Consider the following 18,011-nt stretch of genomic DNA (forward strand, 5'->3'; position numbering starts at 1 on the left):
TTGGTTCCGGCAGCATCTCCGACGATTCTTCGGACTCTTAAACGTCCATTTGACTCCGGTATTCTTGATTTATGTTTTCTGGTTATCGTAGTTAATCCTGCACACTTAACTCAATAATATGGATTAGATCAATTAATCCATCAATTGATTTTATCATCAAAATTCGAGATTCAACAACTTTATCTTTGTCATAATTTAAAATTTGATATAAAGAAAAATGAATTATACCATTATTTTATTATTCTCCTCTTTTTGCCAATAATAAAGGGGGAGAAAAGAATTGCTAGTGTGCATATCTTAAAAGAGAAAGATTTACTAGCTTACACAATTCAAGAAGATGCAAAAACATGCTAGCTTGCTCATCTCAAAAGAGAAGCAAAGATTGCTAATTTGCATATTTCAAGAAGCAAAAGTTACTTTCTTGAATATCCCAAAAATTACTAGTTTGCAAGCTCTAAAATGATGTAAAATTTGCTAGCTTGCATGTTCTAAAATGTTATAAAACTTGCATATCTCTAAAACTTGATAATTGCACTCCTCCTTTTTGTTGATGACAAAGGGGGAGAAGATATGATTATATGAGAATCATATATGGTAGGATATAATATACTTTGATATTTTGATACCATGATGATTTGAATGATGTATGCAAAACTTATGATAATGATGCATGCAATGCAATGATATGCATATAATGTATTACAAATATTCATGATGAAATATTGCTTTGACTTGAATTCAAGGTTCTATCAATATGACATATTGATAGGGGGAGTTAAGGTTAACTCCGTCATCAATTGGTTGTCATCATCAAAAAGGGAGAGATTGTTGAATCTTGGATTTTGATAATGAAATCAATCCATGTGTTTGTCATCTAATATGCATTTAAGTGATGCAGGAAGCTTCGTTCAGGGAGAGACAATTAAAGGAGGAAGAATTATGTTGGGCCGGAGTGGAACATATCAAAAGATTGGACGTCGAGCCGGAGGAACGATCGACGTATTGATAGAAGGCTTCGGGCTAAGAAGAGCGAAAATTGCACTAAGAAAATCGGAATTGCAGAAGTCAACTAGTCGATTGGGCAATAGGCCGCAAGAGAGGACGATGCACTGAAGAATCAGATGAAGCGTCGATGAACTAATGACATGTCGGATAACATTTGATTAGCTTAGTAATAATTATCTAGATCGAAGTAGGTTTTAAGTGTGTAGGATTAACTATGATAGCGATCAAGGCATCTAGCGCAGAATTATTGAGGGAAACCACTAGTGTCTCTCAACTTTCTAGTAATAAACTAAGAAGTAACAATGCCTATAACTCATCATCAAGAGAGATTTTTATAGAAGATAACTGGTTAGTGATACTCTGCATTTCATTCAAATGCTCAGTAATAGAAGCACATATTTTATATTTTAGGTTCATAAGTTTTTTTATCAAGAAAGCTTTGTTGCCAGCCCTTTCTTTCATAGAGATCTTCCAAATTTTTCCAAAGAGAGTATGCAGAAATTTTAGTAGAAATATGGTGAAAGATATTGTCATCGAGCCACTATCAAATAAACTCGACTATTTTTAGATCTAACCTCCTTCACTCATCATCCGTCATAGTCGTGGGCTTTGCACTATCCCCTTGTAAAAGTCCATACAAATCTTTACAATATAAGAGATCTTTTATTCTTTATTTTCATATCATCTAACTATTTCTGCTCAAGCTAATCATGCAGAAATAGGTAATGTGATAAAATTAAATCACTAAAACCTTGCTTTGATACTAGTTAATGTGATAAAAAGATAACTTTGTATATGAACAAATACAAGTAGGCCGTAACACGCAGTGAAATTAAATGAAAATTACAATAAAATAGGATACCAAGATTTATGTGGAAAACTCCTCCAATGTGAAAGGTAAAAACCATGGAGTAAGCTAGAGAAAATTCATTATAAGAATAATGAATATACAAATCTCGGAGTCTCTTACCCGAAAACCCAAGAAATAATCACAAAAGAATAACTAGAATACAAGGATTATGTTACTGTGCATAATATCCTAAATCTCCCCAAATGATCACAACAAGAATCCACTGTAAATCTGATATAACTCAAATGAGAACGGTGCCTAAATAATTGAAAACAACTTTTGTATTATCCTTATCTTCTTTCCTTTTCTTCTTCTCTTGTTTTTCTACCCTCACGACTGCTTCTCTCTTTTTCACAATCATTATTATCCTTTTTTAAATCTAGGTTAAAAGAAGAAAAACTTATGACTAAAATAGGCTGTGTTATTAAAGTTCAGGTCTGAACTAATGTTTCATGTGCCAACAATATTAAGCCATGCTCACGAAGAAAAAAAAACTCCATTTGATCTCTTAGAACCAACACTACCCTTTTTTTTTTTTAATGTATATAAAGATAACAGAGTTTCTGCTACCAAATCAATCAAAAGCTAGGGATTATTCAATCGACCATAATTGACATGTACTTTTCAAACCTCTTTTTTTTTTTTTTCGGGGAGAGAGAGAGAGAGAGAGAGAGAGAGAGAGAGAGAGAGAGAGAGAGAGATCCAACTTGTTGTTCATATTTTATCAACACCGACAAAAAAAAAAAGTTGATGTCCGTGAAGAGGATGGTAGCCACTACCCAATGTTTATGGCCTTCCTCTTATTAAACATCAACTTTAATCCTACTTATCTTGTTTGAAGAGTGATATGACTCAACTACAGAAAATTAAAATAATCTAAGTATTCAGATGATAAATTCGTTTCAGTTTCAGCAATATTACAAGTAATTGTTTTAGTTGAACTCAGACCTTTGTTTTCTTTCCATTTGTTAAAGTCTACTTTTTTTAATAAAAAAAATTAGAATGCACTATCGTTATATTAAATATTATAATAATATATTATCAGACATATACTCGATAACAATATATTATCAATCGATATGCTAACCAACCCAAATGTCTCGACTAAAACGATTAAAGTGGACTGGGGATGATGTAATGTATTAAGAAATCAAGATAAAATGATTAAAAAAAAAGTTATTATTTATTCTCTTTCCCCTCTTTCAAATGATTTACAAGCAATTACTCCTATCTATTAATTAGAGGTTTTTGAGTTGATGTTGCAAGAAAATAAAAGATAAGTGTAGAATTCCAGAGTAAAAAACAAAAGTGCACAATTGAAGATTGTGTATAGAATTATATTTGTTGGGAGGTTGTGTATGGTCGCATAAGTAATATGTCAGTCTCTCGTATATTATTTAATATGATAAAATATTTTATTTTTAAAAAAAATATGTATATATTTAATTGAATCAAATCTATGATAAAATATGAGATGTAATTACAAAGTATATTTAGATAGTGAACTTTGATAGCTATTTATACATATTTAGTAGAGAGGATTTTGCTTAGAAATTTTATCGTGTAGTTGAAGAAATCTATCAACTTTGATATGCACTCTCATATATCTGATGAGTATGGTCCACATCATGTGAATCCCACATGTCAGCTAGAATCCTTCAGGGTTAATTCAGTTTTATGGCCTTGATGGCCGTAGTCATACTAAAGATATGTAGGACAAGTCCAATTATGGTGATAAAACTCCATTCGCAATTCTAATACATCATGTAAGTTGGTGTCTCATGGAAAGAAGAAGGAATGGATCCTTCACGCTCTTGCATAATTTTGTACGGTATTTATGATGCTCGGTCAGCCATTTTAAGAAGCTTAATTTGCCTCTGTAGTGAAGATGGAAATCAACATATGGTTTCTCTCAAAACCAAAATATACAGATGCAGCACAACCCAAGAACAAGTCTCAGATAATTCAAATCTCTAGTCAAAATATGCCATCAATTACATCACTTTTCCTTTTGCACTCCACATGAGTATTCAGTCAGTGGAGATGCTTCCAGAAATATTTACCTGTTAAGCCGACTGACTGGATGTTCAAGATCAAGTCATAAGAAATAATTTTTTATCCTTACAAAGATAAAAGACTGCACATATAGATTTTTTTGTTTTTGTGTTTTTTCAGATGCTTCTGCATTACTTTGATTCTCCTAAATTCATCTATCATTTACTAAATAATCAGATGGTCCGGCAGCTAACCTACAGATTATGTGGGATTATGGCTGACACAGTTTATTATTTCTGTAAAAGATGGCATCAATATCGGTGAGTGGTGTCTTTTCAACTTGGTTGACCTGTGTATCATGCCTCCTCGAGCAATCATAGAAGCCACCAACATTGGAATAAGTCATGATAGGGCCATTTATCCTCCATGCCAGTGCTTGTGGACCTATTGAGTGGAGCTCCATGGAGCTCTATTCCAAGGCCCTACCAACTCGAGGATTCTGAGAATCTTTCCTTGCTGATTGAAGTTTTGGCACCTTCACATATCAGAAGACATGCTGATTGATTTGTCTTGACTTCCTAATCCAATCTTATTATCATCTCTTCTTCCTAGTGTCTTCCATATAGTTAATCCGTTGAGCGTAGGTTATGCAGATAAGCATATCCTCCTAGCAGGAGAGCTTGATATGCTGACAGTGGATAGATAAATCACAACTTAGTAATTGTTTAGATCCAGATTAATCAGGTGACTGACCCATCGTCCAAGTACTTTAGGTTAATTCTCTCACATGATTAATAATGTGAGGTATTATCTAATCTACTAGTTTATTTTCTATAGACATAATCAATTACCAGATGGTTTAGATGCTGAGTGTTGGTTCATCAGCTTAATCTTTATCACATCCTCTATAGGAATGTCTTCGAAACTCTGAAATCACATGAAAGTTCTCATTACTGCAGGTATAAATATTATGCAAATATAGTGAATGCAACTCCACCAATCTTTAGGGAAATTCTCTTTGATGTGATATTTAAATGATTTATGGTTGTTAGAAATCAAACAATGAATGGAGGCTGAACATGCATTGAGCTAAACAGGTACTAGCATCCAGAATTTATAGTGGAAGGGGAAAAAATAGTGGCACATTCTGTTCAACAAATAAAAATCCAGCTGCAAGAATTGTCTGTTTGACATGTACTAATTCCCAAGCTTGATGCTTCTTTCTTTGTCCTCATTGATTTGCATAGCACCAAGGCAACCACAAGAGCGGAGCAGCATGATCCTATCAAAGTGCCCCACTAACAGAGCAAGGTGTCCCATGAAACTGTGGTTTCATTTGAGATCAATTGAAACATCTTTTGAGTCTAAATTCAATCAGAGAGAGAACACCATAACTTGTAATTCTATGTCCGTGGGCGAAGATACAAATGATGCTATAGGAACATTGCAAGCAATCAGAATCAACTGGATGCTAGCAATCTTAACTTGAAATATATATATATATATATATATATATATATATTGTTCCTCAAATCCACATGATGCAGTTCATAAATATCCTAGCTTTAGTGGAAACAGTGTATTGAGATTGGAAGAATGCATCCGCATACTACTGGATCTGTCACAGGTTTTCTCCCACCTTGCATGAGAACCTCATCAAAAGAATGGCATTGATCAAGCGAATACAATATCTTTTTCTTGGAGCAAATGGTGGGCAAAAGGAATGGAAAGAAGTTTCTTCCATAGTGTGATTTGAGTTCATCAATCTCCTTAAATCTATTACTGAGGTAAAGCAAACTGTTAAGCAGGGTCCATCCTTAACATAAGAATCACTAAATCTGCTTCTTGCTTCACTGAACTAAATGGTGTGCTTTGTAGACATAGCCCCCCATCTTCTGTATGGCTCACATTATTCCATCCTTTCTTTAGCTCCAAATGTACACATCAAGCAGAAACCAACAACCACAAAAACACCAAGCAGAGCACCATTAAGAAAAATTTTGCTGGGCCCTCTGTGAATGCAGCATCCCTTCCTGTATCATTCCAAAACCAATCACTGTTTGCTTTCGAGTCCATGAGCTAATCCACTGTGTGCTTGTAAACCAAGTGTCCAAGAGAAGAATTAATTAAGGTGGAAGTCGGAAAGCCCTTCTGCACTCACAAATCCACTCTGCTGGAATGGCCTACATGTTATCATTGTAATTCACATATAACAACATCCTCTGGGCTGATAATTTAATTTGCTTCTTTGGTACATGATCTGATGCTATTAGTAGCAACGGTTGTCATTGATAACAACAACAATTACCATGTGTGAAGTTACTGGAATTTGCTAGAGCTCCAAATGTTCTTTTGTGAAGATTGCTGAGTCTTTCCCAAGCTAAGACTTGTTTAGGTGGTCATACAAGATATGCGAGACATGATGTCCTTTAAGAGAAAAAACTAAGGTTGCCAAGTTCTTTGCTTAAAGGTTATATAAACAGAATATGTCAGGTTTAGACTGTGGAAGAATGAGGTCAGTCTATACAGTACAGTGAACCAAAACCAAACCCAGTGCACTGATTGGATAAGTATAAAAAGAAAGTCATTTGTATGGTTATTCTACTAGATTCAGAATAAGGAACACAGAGAGAGAGAGAGAGAGAAAGAGAGACAGAGAGAGAGAGAGAGAGAGAGGCAACAAATGGGGAGGAGCAAGGGATAAAGGGAGGTGGAGAAGAATTCATGTTGGTATCATCTCCAACACCAAGTACTTGGTTTTTTTGAGCAGGCAAAAGGAGCTACTAGGGATAAAAGACTGGGGAGGAGGGAGATAATAAGGTGTCGGCTTCCATGCTTTGATATTAATTCTCTATTGCACTTGCGTTAGCCTCCCTTGTCTTCCCTCTTCTTTATCTGGCTTTGTGCATTGCTCCTGCCTCCATCTCTCTTCTCTCTCCTCTTGTTGTGGGGATGGAATCAAATCAACCAAATGCAATGGGATGTGGCGGTAAAGGGAGGTTCAGAAGAATATGTGTCTTCTGTGGGAGTAGATCAGGAAACAACCCCTCCTTCGGTGAAGCAGCTATCGACCTTGGGAAGCAACTGGTGAGACCACTTAGCCATCCAAGTGCCATGAACAATAACTCCACCGAGAACAATGAAAATTTCCTTCGCTGAGAATTTTGTTGCCTGTATATATGTCTATACTTGTGTGAGTTGGTGACATCTCAAGAAATGCTCTGACGCTTGGAATCTAATGATTGTTCTCTCTGTCTTGTGAAGAATGGCTACATGGAAGCAGTTCTTCATTGCTGCAACAATATATGATTCCTTTTTCTTTCCACTCTTTGGTCTCATGTGTTGTTCCTTGCGCTACAATCTTGTTTGCCGGTGCACTGTCTCCTTTTCAGGTAGAGAGGAAGATAGACTTGGTTTATGGTGGAGGAAGCGTAGGGCTGATGGGTTTGATATCCAAGACTGTCCTCGATGGTGGCTGTCATGTGCTCGGGTGAGATTCTCAGTCCACTTATCATCATCATAGATGGAAATCGTTTGCCTTCTAACTCACTGCTTTCATCACAGTGTCATTCCTACATCGGTCTTGCCAAGTGAGGTAAAGAGCCACAGAGCTCCTCTCCTTTTTGCTACTTACTACTGAAAGTTCAGCAGCAGCAGCAAACTGAGCTGGTGAATCTTTAGCAGGTATCGGGAGAATCCATCGGGGAGGTGAAAGTAGTTGCAGACATGCATGAGAGGAAGTCAGAAATGGCCAAGCATGCCGATGCCTTTATTGCCCTGCCAGGTGAAACCGAGTCGAACTCCTGCTGAAGCCCCAAAGCCTACATCTTGATCTTTACTCTCCTAAACATGGATCTCTTCAGGTGGCTATGGAACCATGGAGGAACTCTTAGAGATAGTGGCGTGGTATCAGCTTGGGATCCATGACAAGCCAGTGAGTAGTCAGCTCATTCGGCTGGCGCCCTTCCACCATGACATTGAGCTACATGAAGGATTGTGTTGTGTTGTGCAGGTGGGGTTGCTGAACGTGGATGGTTACTACGACAGCTTGCTTGCGCTGTTCGACAAGGGAGTGGAGGAAGGATTCATCGAAGGGTCGGCGAGGCACATTGTGGTCTCAGCAGAGAACGCAGAGGAGCTCATCAGGAGAATGGAGGAGAACGAGACATAGCGCAGAGGAGGCTGCAGGAGTTAGTTAAATGCATTCATTTGCTGAAATCTAGAAGAACATTTGCTTGTAGTGTTGCATCATATGGCTGGTTGCTACATTATTATTAGGTGGGTGGACAGGAAGGTCTTATTTTGTGGGAGACAGGAGCAGAGAGGGTTGCAGGGTAAGGCAGCGAATGATGCGTTGTTGTCTCCACCACCCCATGACAAGCATTGGAAGTGGACCAGCTCTAAAAAAGTCTGCCAAAGTTGGGCATACTTTGATGTCTTGTTCATCATCACTCTGTACATTATTATGGCGCAACATTACTGCTGCTGCCGCCTCCTCTGTGTCGTGAACTCGTGACTGATCTCTAAAAACTCACTCTCGTCCTCATTTAACCATGCACGCGCAGGAGGCATCAAGTGATGCTGCAATGTCTCGGTTCAGTGGATTTGGCCATTTGCAGACTATGCCATCACGATATAACCCAACAATTGATTTCCATGTTGCAGCAGAGTCACCATCCTTTTTCCGTGAGATGGACAATTAGAATTATCTCGTTCCCTTCTTACGTCCTCGGTGACAAATTGCAATGCATGCATCTCTCGGTTTCTTTAAGGTTGATTCCTGGATTGTCGTAAACAATGGACATCGATCATTGGCAGTGATCGAGTACTGTTTGTGATCACAAGAAAGCACTTGTTGATTGCTATCTTGTACAAGGAAACAGAGGAGGGAAAAGCCTTCCTTGATCCAAAATGGGATTATCTTTTGTTTTGTTTTTTTTTTTCCATCTGGGTGAAGAATGCATATTCATTATATAAATTCTTTGAGAAATTCTTCATTCAGTCCATTTCAAATCTAAACTAAAATCACTTGCAATGCTAAAAGATCTTTGGCCGTGTTTTTCTCATTAATCAGTAAGAATCTAAACAATGATTCAGAAACATCTTGATTAACATAAATCTTTCACTCTCATCTTAAACAAACTAAAGTCACCTTCAAACAATATTGAACAAATAGACATTCAAATTATCTCCGATGAATGAGGAGGACATAAAGCTGGTCCATAGAATCCCAATTCCGCAAACAATGCCCGGCTAAAGTTCTTCACCCTTACAGAGCATAGGAGCACCTACCCGAATGCAAATTTTACCAGAAGAACATATTTCTCAGTGTAAGAGCTTAAATACTAACAACTCTGTAAAATAGTCTAAATCATTCCAAAATCGAGTCAGTGCTAGTGCAGATACCTTCTTCTGCTTTCCTAACTCATAAAATGTCATAGTTGTCAGATCCCGTTAAGACCATCACCTAGGGATCCAAGTGCATATACACCGAGTCCTCTTGTTCGGCCAGGAGCCCCTCCTTTAAGTGATGACGTGTCAAGCATAAGCCTACCCGAATAACAAGCAGACAAGTCAAAAACGAGATCAGTTGTCGTTAATGTGCAATCTGGTAAAACAAAAGGATAACTTACAAACTATGTGTTGCTGCATTGGTGCCGCTAGCGCTACAATGTATAAGAGTTCTATGATCTGCTTTTGATTCCATTCCGGACACATGGGCTTTCAAGATCTTCACAGCTGCATGAATGAAATAATTTATATATACCTATTTCAAATAGTATAATCCTACAAAAGTGTAGGTAGCTAGTAACTTACATGACTGATATAAAGGATCAGCAGTTTCATCTGAAGCAAGTAATTTCTAACATGAATAAACAATCCAATTAGACATGGTTTCATTCATCATATATTACATATCCAAAAAAAAAGTAGAAATTTGGACCAGCACAGGTGATGCTCTTGGTGTAAAAGAGAAGGAAGCACCTTAAGATTCTCATAACATGATTCTAGGTCATCATTTACCAAAATATGATTGAAAAGACCAGGAGATTTTGCTTCATCAAGCTCTGCTCTGGCATTTCTTAGTCTCTTCTGGACCTGTTCCTCAGTTTCTGTTCCACTGTGTAGTTTGACAAGAGAAGCATTGTGATAGTCTTCCTAGCTTCATTATAAAAGATCTCTGGCAACTGTACGAGTAGAAACATTATAAATTTTTCAAATGAGTTTCTGTACCGTGCACGCAGCCGCTTCTCAAGTTCCTCAAATGATGGAGGAGTAACGAAGATAAATATTGCATCAAGAGAACTTGCCCTTACGGATCTAGCTCCTTGAACATCAATGTCAAGGATGCATCTCTGGAAACACAAAGCCTTCCATACGTTTATATAAAATCAACACCAAACAAATTGTGTAATTGAACTATTGAAGTACCAACATTATATTTGTTTATAGGCATGTATTCACAGAAAACCCGGCAAATTCACAATACCTTTCCAGAGTCTGTAACAACTTCAACTGCTTCAATGCTTGTCCCATAAAGATTTCCATGAACTGATGCGAATTCAAGAAACTTCCCATCTCTTATATCTTTCTCCATAATACTTCGCTCTGTGAAGTGGTAATGAACTCCATCCAATTCCTTCTCTCTTGGTGCTCGAGTTGTGTGACTTACAGAAAACCCATATCTCGATGGAAATTCCTTCATAAGTTTGTTTATCAAAGTACCTTTACCGACTCCAGAAGGACCACTGATCACAATTGGTTTTGGGGCATTGCCAATGACACCCTTACTCCAGGCAACTACCTCAGTTCCAAGTATCTTCTTTTGCTCTTTAACAAAAGGGCTATCCACCTACCAAATTATCCAATGAAAAGGTTACCAACAAAAGCAAAATGGACATATCTGAATTCTTTGAGCATGTGTACATAAACAAAGTTTTGCACCAAAATCATTCCAAACGTATGGCACAATCACATAAACATAAGTAGTCCATGAGGGATGGATACCGACTATCCAAATAATGGTCCATATACCAAACATAGATCGGCACAACATGCTAATTTGTCCATATTGTTGTTGAGAACTTCACCCATCTCATTCACATAACATCATTAAATAGCCTAAGAATGAAAGAAATTATTTCCTTGTATGAAACTAAAGCATGTGGTTAATCATTAAAGGAATTCTGAAAAGAAAAGATGTTGAATGATAGTATACAACATAAGAGCAACTAAGAAAACTGAAAACCAAATTCTAACCTCAAGAAACCAGATGCAACCGTCCAACGTAGAATCCATCTTGACAATCAATAGCTGTCCATTCTTCAAAAGAAGAGTTGAGTGGCCTTTCAGTTGGACAGGTTTGATACCCAATACAGTAGGAAACACCCTGCCCGATCCAGTATAAGAATTTATCGATCCAATTTTAGGAATAACCTGAGTGACAAATATTAGAACGAGGATACACATCACACCATGATCTTGTTAGCTTGTCAAAAATTTTGACGTTGATCCATGACTTGCTTCCATCCTCGGATCCTTCAACTACATACTGAACATGGAAGTAAAAGCTATTAGATCTTGCAAGATATATATTACATTAACCATAAAATTGGCAGATTTATAAAAGCCAGAGTAAAGTATTACCATCTTATTACCAACAATGGTAGCCGTCCGGCAGCCTGTGGATTCAGAATCGCAAGCTGCAAGCTCCAAGCTGTTCAGAACATACTCAGGTGCCTCTTCCCCCTGATGATCAATTTCCAAAAGATCAAACATTACTGCACATTTCTTAAAACAAGGCATATTTGAAAACACCAAGAAACCAATCATGCAAGTAGCAAGGCCGTCATAGCAGGAAGATGAAAATGTGAGTACCACAAAGAATTAACTTACCATCAAATCTGTGCTGCTTCTAATGCGATCTTTGCCCCTGGACAAAAAGAAAAGGGAGCGAAGCCAATCATCAACACAGAAACAGATCACACGGACATAACTAGAAAAATTCAAACTCTATTGCCTGAGCCACAAATAGTCAACAAATCAAATATTTGAACAAACAAATTGCAGATTGAACTAACGAAGAACTATTGCTCCTTCAAACTGTATGACAAAAGGCCTAGTTATCGCTGAAAAAACACCTCGGATCAACGAAAACAAAGATCCTATCTTTTCCACACCACGACGGCCGAGTTTCCTCCTTTTCACCAAATCCAGATTAAGAACCGGAAACCAGGCTGAAAATTCCTAAAAACGAAGATATCTTTTCTGTCCAATGTCAATGTGACCTATTACTGAGAAAACATCCTTCCCCCCCTCCGTATTCCAGAACCAAAAACCCCAGCAAAGACACAGAACCAACAACGAAATGATGTAAAACCTGAATCCGAGGTCAGAACCTACCTTGATCTGTCTGAGGGCTCGGAGATTAATTATTTGCCTAAAGGAAACAAAAAATAAAGGGCAGGAAAAGGGTGTCTCAATACAAAGGACGCTGTTGGGTGTCTCGATACAAAGGACCGAAGGCTGGAATGACGAGAAACCGCTCACGAACAGCGAATCGTTTGCTTCTTCCGGTCAATTTCCTTCTTTATACGGACGCTGTTGGGTTTTCTCGAAGAGGAGGCGCTCTCTGTGTGTGTGTGTGTCTCTCTCTCTCTCTCTCTCGAACCAGAGAGAAGAGGGGAAAAAAACTGAAAGTGAACCGCCTCCTTTGGACGTTAGTGAACCGGAATATGATCGGCCCAGAGAAGACAAAGCCAAGCGCTGATGCAATCCCGACCGTCGGTCTAATTCGTTCTACTTTGGAGTTGGTCTCATGAACACAAAAATCGTAGCGTGGTAGAATGGACGGTTCAGATTGACGAACGATGACATGAAAGTTCGTGACGTTTGATGCCTCTTCCATAAACAAATACTAAAAAAAGGCTCTCTTCCCAATGCAATGAATTGGAATTTAATCATTGATAGAGAACCGATTTAGAAATAAGTTAAATTTTGGAGAAAGAATGAATCATCATCACCACATCATTATAATGCACTTTTGCTTGAAACGCGTGATTTAGACAAATGATAAGTATTTGGATGGAAATTGGTGCAATGAGCCATCGTCAAGTCTCAAGGTTTTGTACTCACGGAAGGAGGGTCTGTGTATACGATTACGCGAAGGATGTGCTTCTTGATATTATTTGTGAGGACAAGAAGACGTAAGATTTTAATTTTGATTAACTTAGCATTATCAATTACGTACTATCATGGGGACCATGTAAATGATAGTACTGAGCATCCCTATAATATAAGGATTATAAGAACTATATACCTTTCTTCTTTCTTTGATAATATTTCGATCTTCCACGCAAGATCAAAATCAAGATACTAATGTGAAACTTCTGGAAACGTATAACAACATACCCAAAAATATATTCATAGAAATAATTGAAAAGCATTTCTTTGTTACTAAAAGATTGATGAGGATCATATCATGTATAATATATAATTTATATTTAACTTGTTTTTTGGATTACATCTATGATAATTTCCACTAGTCCAACCCTAAACTATATATATATATATATGATGATTACTATGACATTCGAAAATAAGAGTAATGGTGTCCGGAGAGGACAAGTAGCAATCGATCGGACCCCAAGTTTAAGCTACCGAGTTGGGGGAGGGAGGGTACTGAGTTCCCTCGCTGTGCTGCTGTGCCCACCAAGTGATGTGATACATGACATGAAAATGTTGGTGAACGTGAAAAAGGAATTCAATAGAGTGCTGAACTCACCACTTGAGTCCTTAGAATAACCCATTACCATATGAACCACAAACACAACACGGTTGTCCGTCATTTATGTGGCCAGAATTGTGCAAGCTTTTAGTTACTAAGTTTTCATCAACCATCAAAATGAAATTTTAAGAATTCCTGCAATAAAAAATAAAATTTTCTTGAAAAAAAAAAAGAAATACCAAAAATTTGGATTCTCTTGTGCTAATGCTAATTTTAGTTGTGCGCACTTTATTCGATCAAATGGTCCACCAAATTTAGTTTCATGATTCATTAGAGAATCACTCGTTATTAAAAAAAAAAAAGTACCTATAGAATTAATATCGAGTTGAGCTTGACATATAAAAGTTTAAATAACCTCTCATGTTTAGGATTTTAAAGTATTACGTAAATTTATGTAATGATATGAACATGTGATAAATTTTTATTTTTGTAATTGTACAGAATACTACACTTGTGGAATTATGAGGTTGTTATTGTCTTGGTGAGTTAGTTTTAGATTTTATGATTCATCGAGTAATACAGTATATAATTTTAAACTGTATATATCTTACGAATTATGAAATTATGGATGTGACTTTAATGTTTTCTTAGTGTCCTTAAATATATGTTTGAATTTTGGAATAAATTATTATTGAATTTTAATATTATCAATTTGGGGAGCACGACACGATGATATAAAGTGAAAGTGTTTATAACCATTAAGACCAAAATCTAAGAAATAAAAATAATAATCCTAATGGTATGACCACATATTATTTTCTTTTGTTTCTTCATCAGTGGCAATGCTATAAGCACAAGCAGCAGTGTGGCACAAAAAACACAAGCAATGCTCTATGCACAAGTCGAAAGATTTTTCTTCTTATGTTTCTTGATGCATGTCAATGTACCATCTCAGCACGTAATCCATGTTCTCTTTGCAGGTGAGTATGCTAGGGTCCAAAGAGAGGACAAACAGTTCTTCAAAGTGCACGACACATGCCCATGTCTACATGAGTGACAACATTTCTTTGCTTAGGATAAGTATCATCAGTACTTGAATAAGTTTTTCTTCTTTTTTTTTTTCTTTATGAAGGACAAGTGGTTGTTGGTATGTTTTTGTCAATGCATCAGTGGCATCTAAGAAGAGCATTTTGGATTAATCCTTCTAGATAGATAGATAGATAGGTCAAATGACTAGCAATCAAATTGCAGCATATATTCCTCCAAGATTAGTAATTTTGCATTTACCTCTCTTTCAAATCAACATTTCTATCCTTGCAAAATTCAACTTGCTCATATGTCATAGGAGTGGTTAATGATGCTACAACTTCAATTAACACTAGTATCATTAAAAATGGAATTTCCGGGAAAAAAAATTCATTTTTAGTTTTTCTCACAAGGGTCCCTTTTTATTTTTTCCAAACCATAATCATCTTTTTTTTTTTTATCCCAAAAATGGATCGATCCATAAGGTAAATCGGTCTAATTTATTTTTTCTATGTAGGCCTATGGTATTTTTATGGAGATGTCAAAAATATCGTAACCTTGTTCAATAATACTATAATTGATATAGAAGTTATTTTTTTTTTTAAACCAATAAAAATATCTATTTAAAACTCTACTAAGGGTAATAGGTTAGTTTTTATTATATTTTGAGCCGTTATTCCTCAATTATACTAATATTTATCAGTGTATATAGAAGTCAAATTTTTAATTATTTTTATTCCCAAACCAATAAGAATACATATTTAGAACCCTAAATATTTTATAAATTATTAATAAATTGAAATTGAGATACAGTATTTTGAAATAGAGTTATGTGTTTTTTTAATTCAGTAACAAGAAACATAGTAACCTATGCAAAACATCATAATTTGATTTGGTTAAACAAAAAAATATTATAGCTTTATGCAAAAGCACTAATGAGATTTTTTTAGATGGGTGTTAATGAGGGTGACATATTTGTACACAATTAATTTTAAAAAAGTAAATAATTATTAAGCTTATCCCATCATTAGTTATAGTCTCATACAAACCACTAGTTAGCCAATTTACTCTTTATGAGTTCTCCTACCATGAATAACACACCAAAAATTAAAATAATTAATCAATAACATTTCAAAGATAAAAGCATTAACCAATTAAAGTATCCCTTATTAAATATATATATATATATATATATATACATATTTTAACAAAAAACCCCTCAAAACTCATATTATGCAATGACTAACCACAAAAGCAAAAAACAAAAGTAAACGCTTTCCAAAGTGATTAAAGTTGAACCATCAACATCGACCGAAGACCTGCATCGTGATTTAATATATAGAACAGATTTAGGTTTCCATGGATAGGAAAAAGTGTTTGGAAATGGTCAAGTCAAAAGGATTCTTAGAACATATGAGAGCTTCGTTACGGCTCTGCTCTCTGCGCCGAGACAGGGGCCAGCCTGTTTTCCGCATAAAGCCGTGCCACGGCCATCGGGTTTCGCTGTCGTTACCGTGACCAGAAACGTGTGAGAGGAGAATGCTGAACCCTGCTTCGACCGAGGTAGGAGAGCAGGAGCATCTTCCTGGGTCCCAAGTTGACTCGGAAAAGGATAGGCCGGAGAAGAAAGAGAATGGTTGGCGCGCATTATGCTCTCTTCGATTCTGAACAGCAACCATATTCGACAAATTCATACATATATCATCTTTTTATATTTGATCAAATTTGTCAGTATGTTAATATATATATACATATATACTTAATGCAGTGAAAAGCCAATCATATTATTTTATTTCACCTTTGTGAAAAGCGACCTGAGATCTGATTTTGAATGCCATGAGTATGAAAACATTTTCTGCTACTTGCCAGCGATTGAGATGGATGTATATAAGGTGTGTTGGTATGCTGTCTCTAGAGGAGAACGAGGAGGACAACCGGGAGAAGTGAGACCGGCCATATCATCACCATCCCTCCTTCTCTCATACTTTTCACAGGCAGGCGAGGTGAGAGGGATGAGATATTAAGATTGATGTACATTTTATTATACGAGAAACAATAATGATGTGTGCAGTACAATATGTGCTTTGTGCAGTCAAGAAAGCTACGTTTAAAGTGAACCAAGTTGGTCGTTTCAGTACAGTACGATGAGTGCTGGGTGCAGGACATATTTGTTTGATGCTGGGAAATGCACAACATGGTCATGTCTCCTGTTGCTCTCTGCTCGGTCTCCGGAAGAACAGCTGCTGCATTCCCTGTTGAGTAACTCTCTCCAAGGTAATTAAATACCTCATGCAAACACAATGATTCACATCGAAAGAAATGACCTGTGGGTTATTAAGGACATTTATAATTTCAGTCTCGTATAGCTTTGATAGGTTATGCTTTGTGAAAAGATAGGACTTGATTTAACTCTTAGATGTATGCTACAATTTTCTGTTTAATACGATCATTCTCTTCTATAAAATCTCTTGTTACTTCCCAATAAATTTGGCACTGCGTCTTTTCTTTCTATAAAATATGTTGGCATACACTCCTAATCAAGTTCTCATCTGTGAGGGAGAGTGTTATAATGATTAGAGTAGTCAAATGCAAACCCGCTTGATCTCCCAAGACCTTTGGGATGTGGTTGAAGATTAACCACCACAAAATCAAGAAGATGAAGAAGAATGGACAACAAGACAAAAAAAAAAAAGAAAAGGTGAACATAAGAGGGATGCAAGTGTTCTTCGATATATTCAAGAAGAATTGAGTAGATTTATCTATCCACAATTTTTTGGTGAAAAAAGGCAAGACAAAAATGAGATATCTTGAAAGAAAGGTTTCAAGAAAATTAAAAAAAAATGATATCTACAAAACTACAATCACTTTGGAGGGAATTTAATAACATGAAAATGAAAGAAGTTAAGGTATAACTTACCGAAAAAAAAAGAAGTTAAGGTATGCAAGGGTTTCTTACAAAAGTCATTGAGATTGTCAATCAAATTAAAAATCTTGGAGATATTATTGAAGAAAAATGGTTATTTATAAATTTCTTAGAAGTCTTCACACCAAGTATGTTCATATTGTAGTAGCAATAGAAGAATCAAAGAATCTGTCCACATATATATTTCTTAAATTGATGAGTTCTCTTCAAGTGCATCAGGAAAGAATGAACAAATCTTTTTCCAATCAATCATTGACCAAGCTTTTCATTCTAAACTGAATTTTAATGAGAAGAATCAAAAACAAAACTCCAAAGAATGATCATTTCACATAAAATGACGAGGACAAGACAACCAAAGTTTATATATATATATATATATATATATATATATATCAATAAAAGAATTCAAATACTGGTTATAGAAGACTAATTATGATACAAAATATTATGGATTCATATGCAAGAGATGTAGAATTCCAAATCAT

The 18,011-nt window shown here is 36.2% G+C and overlaps 2 protein-coding genes across 8 annotated transcripts; one reads left to right on the forward strand and one right to left on the reverse strand.

Moving 5' to 3' along the window:
• The first annotated feature begins 6,462 nt into the window (after positions 1-6,462).
• On the forward strand, positions 6,463-8,359 carry LOC135677758 (probable cytokinin riboside 5'-monophosphate phosphoribohydrolase LOG4). 3 transcript variants are annotated; one of them, XM_065190156.1, is made up of 7 exons: positions 6,463-6,937; positions 7,243-7,340; positions 7,415-7,445; positions 7,535-7,634; positions 7,714-7,784; positions 7,863-8,040; positions 8,129-8,359. In XM_065190156.1, the coding sequence occupies exons 1-6, from the start codon at positions 6,803-6,805 to the stop codon at positions 8,019-8,021; spliced, it is 594 nt and encodes a 197-aa protein (XP_065046228.1). In that variant the 5' UTR covers positions 6,463-6,802; the 3' UTR covers positions 8,022-8,040; positions 8,129-8,359. The 3 variants fall into 3 exon arrangements, with proteins under 3 accessions (XP_065046228.1, XP_065046221.1, XP_065046233.1); XM_065190149.1 differs by having other exon boundaries at positions 6,466-6,937; positions 7,863-8,278; XM_065190161.1 differs by having other exon boundaries at positions 6,797-6,937; positions 7,115-7,340; positions 7,863-8,278.
• Positions 8,360-8,885: 526 nt separating this feature from the next.
• LOC103973301 (guanylate kinase 1) lies at positions 8,886-12,512 on the reverse strand. 5 transcript variants are annotated; one of them, XM_009387827.3, is made up of 12 exons: positions 12,254-12,512; positions 11,747-11,783; positions 11,498-11,599; positions 11,326-11,402; positions 11,111-11,240; positions 10,341-10,703; positions 10,085-10,206; positions 9,836-9,971; positions 9,668-9,713; positions 9,484-9,589; positions 9,257-9,400; positions 8,886-9,138 (listed from the first exon to the last, which is right to left on the reverse strand). In XM_009387827.3, the coding sequence occupies exons 2-11, from the start codon at positions 11,747-11,749 to the stop codon at positions 9,295-9,297; spliced, it is 1,191 nt and encodes a 396-aa protein (XP_009386102.2). In that variant the 5' UTR covers positions 11,750-11,783; positions 12,254-12,512; the 3' UTR covers positions 8,886-9,138; positions 9,257-9,294. The 5 variants fall into 5 exon arrangements, with proteins under 5 accessions (XP_009386102.2, XP_065046186.1, XP_065046205.1 ...); XM_065190114.1 differs by having other exon boundaries at positions 8,886-9,400; XM_065190133.1 differs by lacking the exon at positions 12,254-12,512 and adding an exon at positions 11,992-12,244 and having other exon boundaries at positions 8,886-9,400.
• Between the last annotated feature and the right edge of the window lie 5,499 nt (positions 12,513-18,011).

This window comes from Musa acuminata, chromosome BXJ1-1 (assembly GCF_036884655.1).
Source record: "Musa acuminata AAA Group cultivar baxijiao chromosome BXJ1-1, Cavendish_Baxijiao_AAA, whole genome shotgun sequence".
Taxonomy (NCBI): Eukaryota; Viridiplantae; Streptophyta; class Magnoliopsida; order Zingiberales; family Musaceae; genus Musa; species Musa acuminata.

Coding starts and splice junctions, on each gene's coding strand:
- LOC103973301 (XM_009387827.3), bottom strand. Junction 11,403..11,497: donor CCATTGTTGGTAATAAGATG/GTAATACTTTAC, acceptor TTCCATGTTCAG/TATGTAGTTGAAGGATCCGA. Junction 9,714..9,835: donor CATGTTATGAGAATCTTAAG/GTGCTTCCTTCT, acceptor TATTCATGTTAG/AAATTACTTGCTTCAGATGA.
- LOC135677758 (XM_065190156.1), top strand. CDS start 6,803: ATGGAATCAAATCAACCAAATGCAATGGGATGTGGCGGTAAAGGGAGG. Junction 6,938..7,242: donor TCGACCTTGGGAAGCAACTG/GTGAGACCACTT, acceptor TCTCCTTTTCAG/GTAGAGAGGAAGATAGACTT. Junction 7,785..7,862: donor TTGGGATCCATGACAAGCCA/GTGAGTAGTCAG, acceptor TGTGTTGTGCAG/GTGGGGTTGCTGAACGTGGA.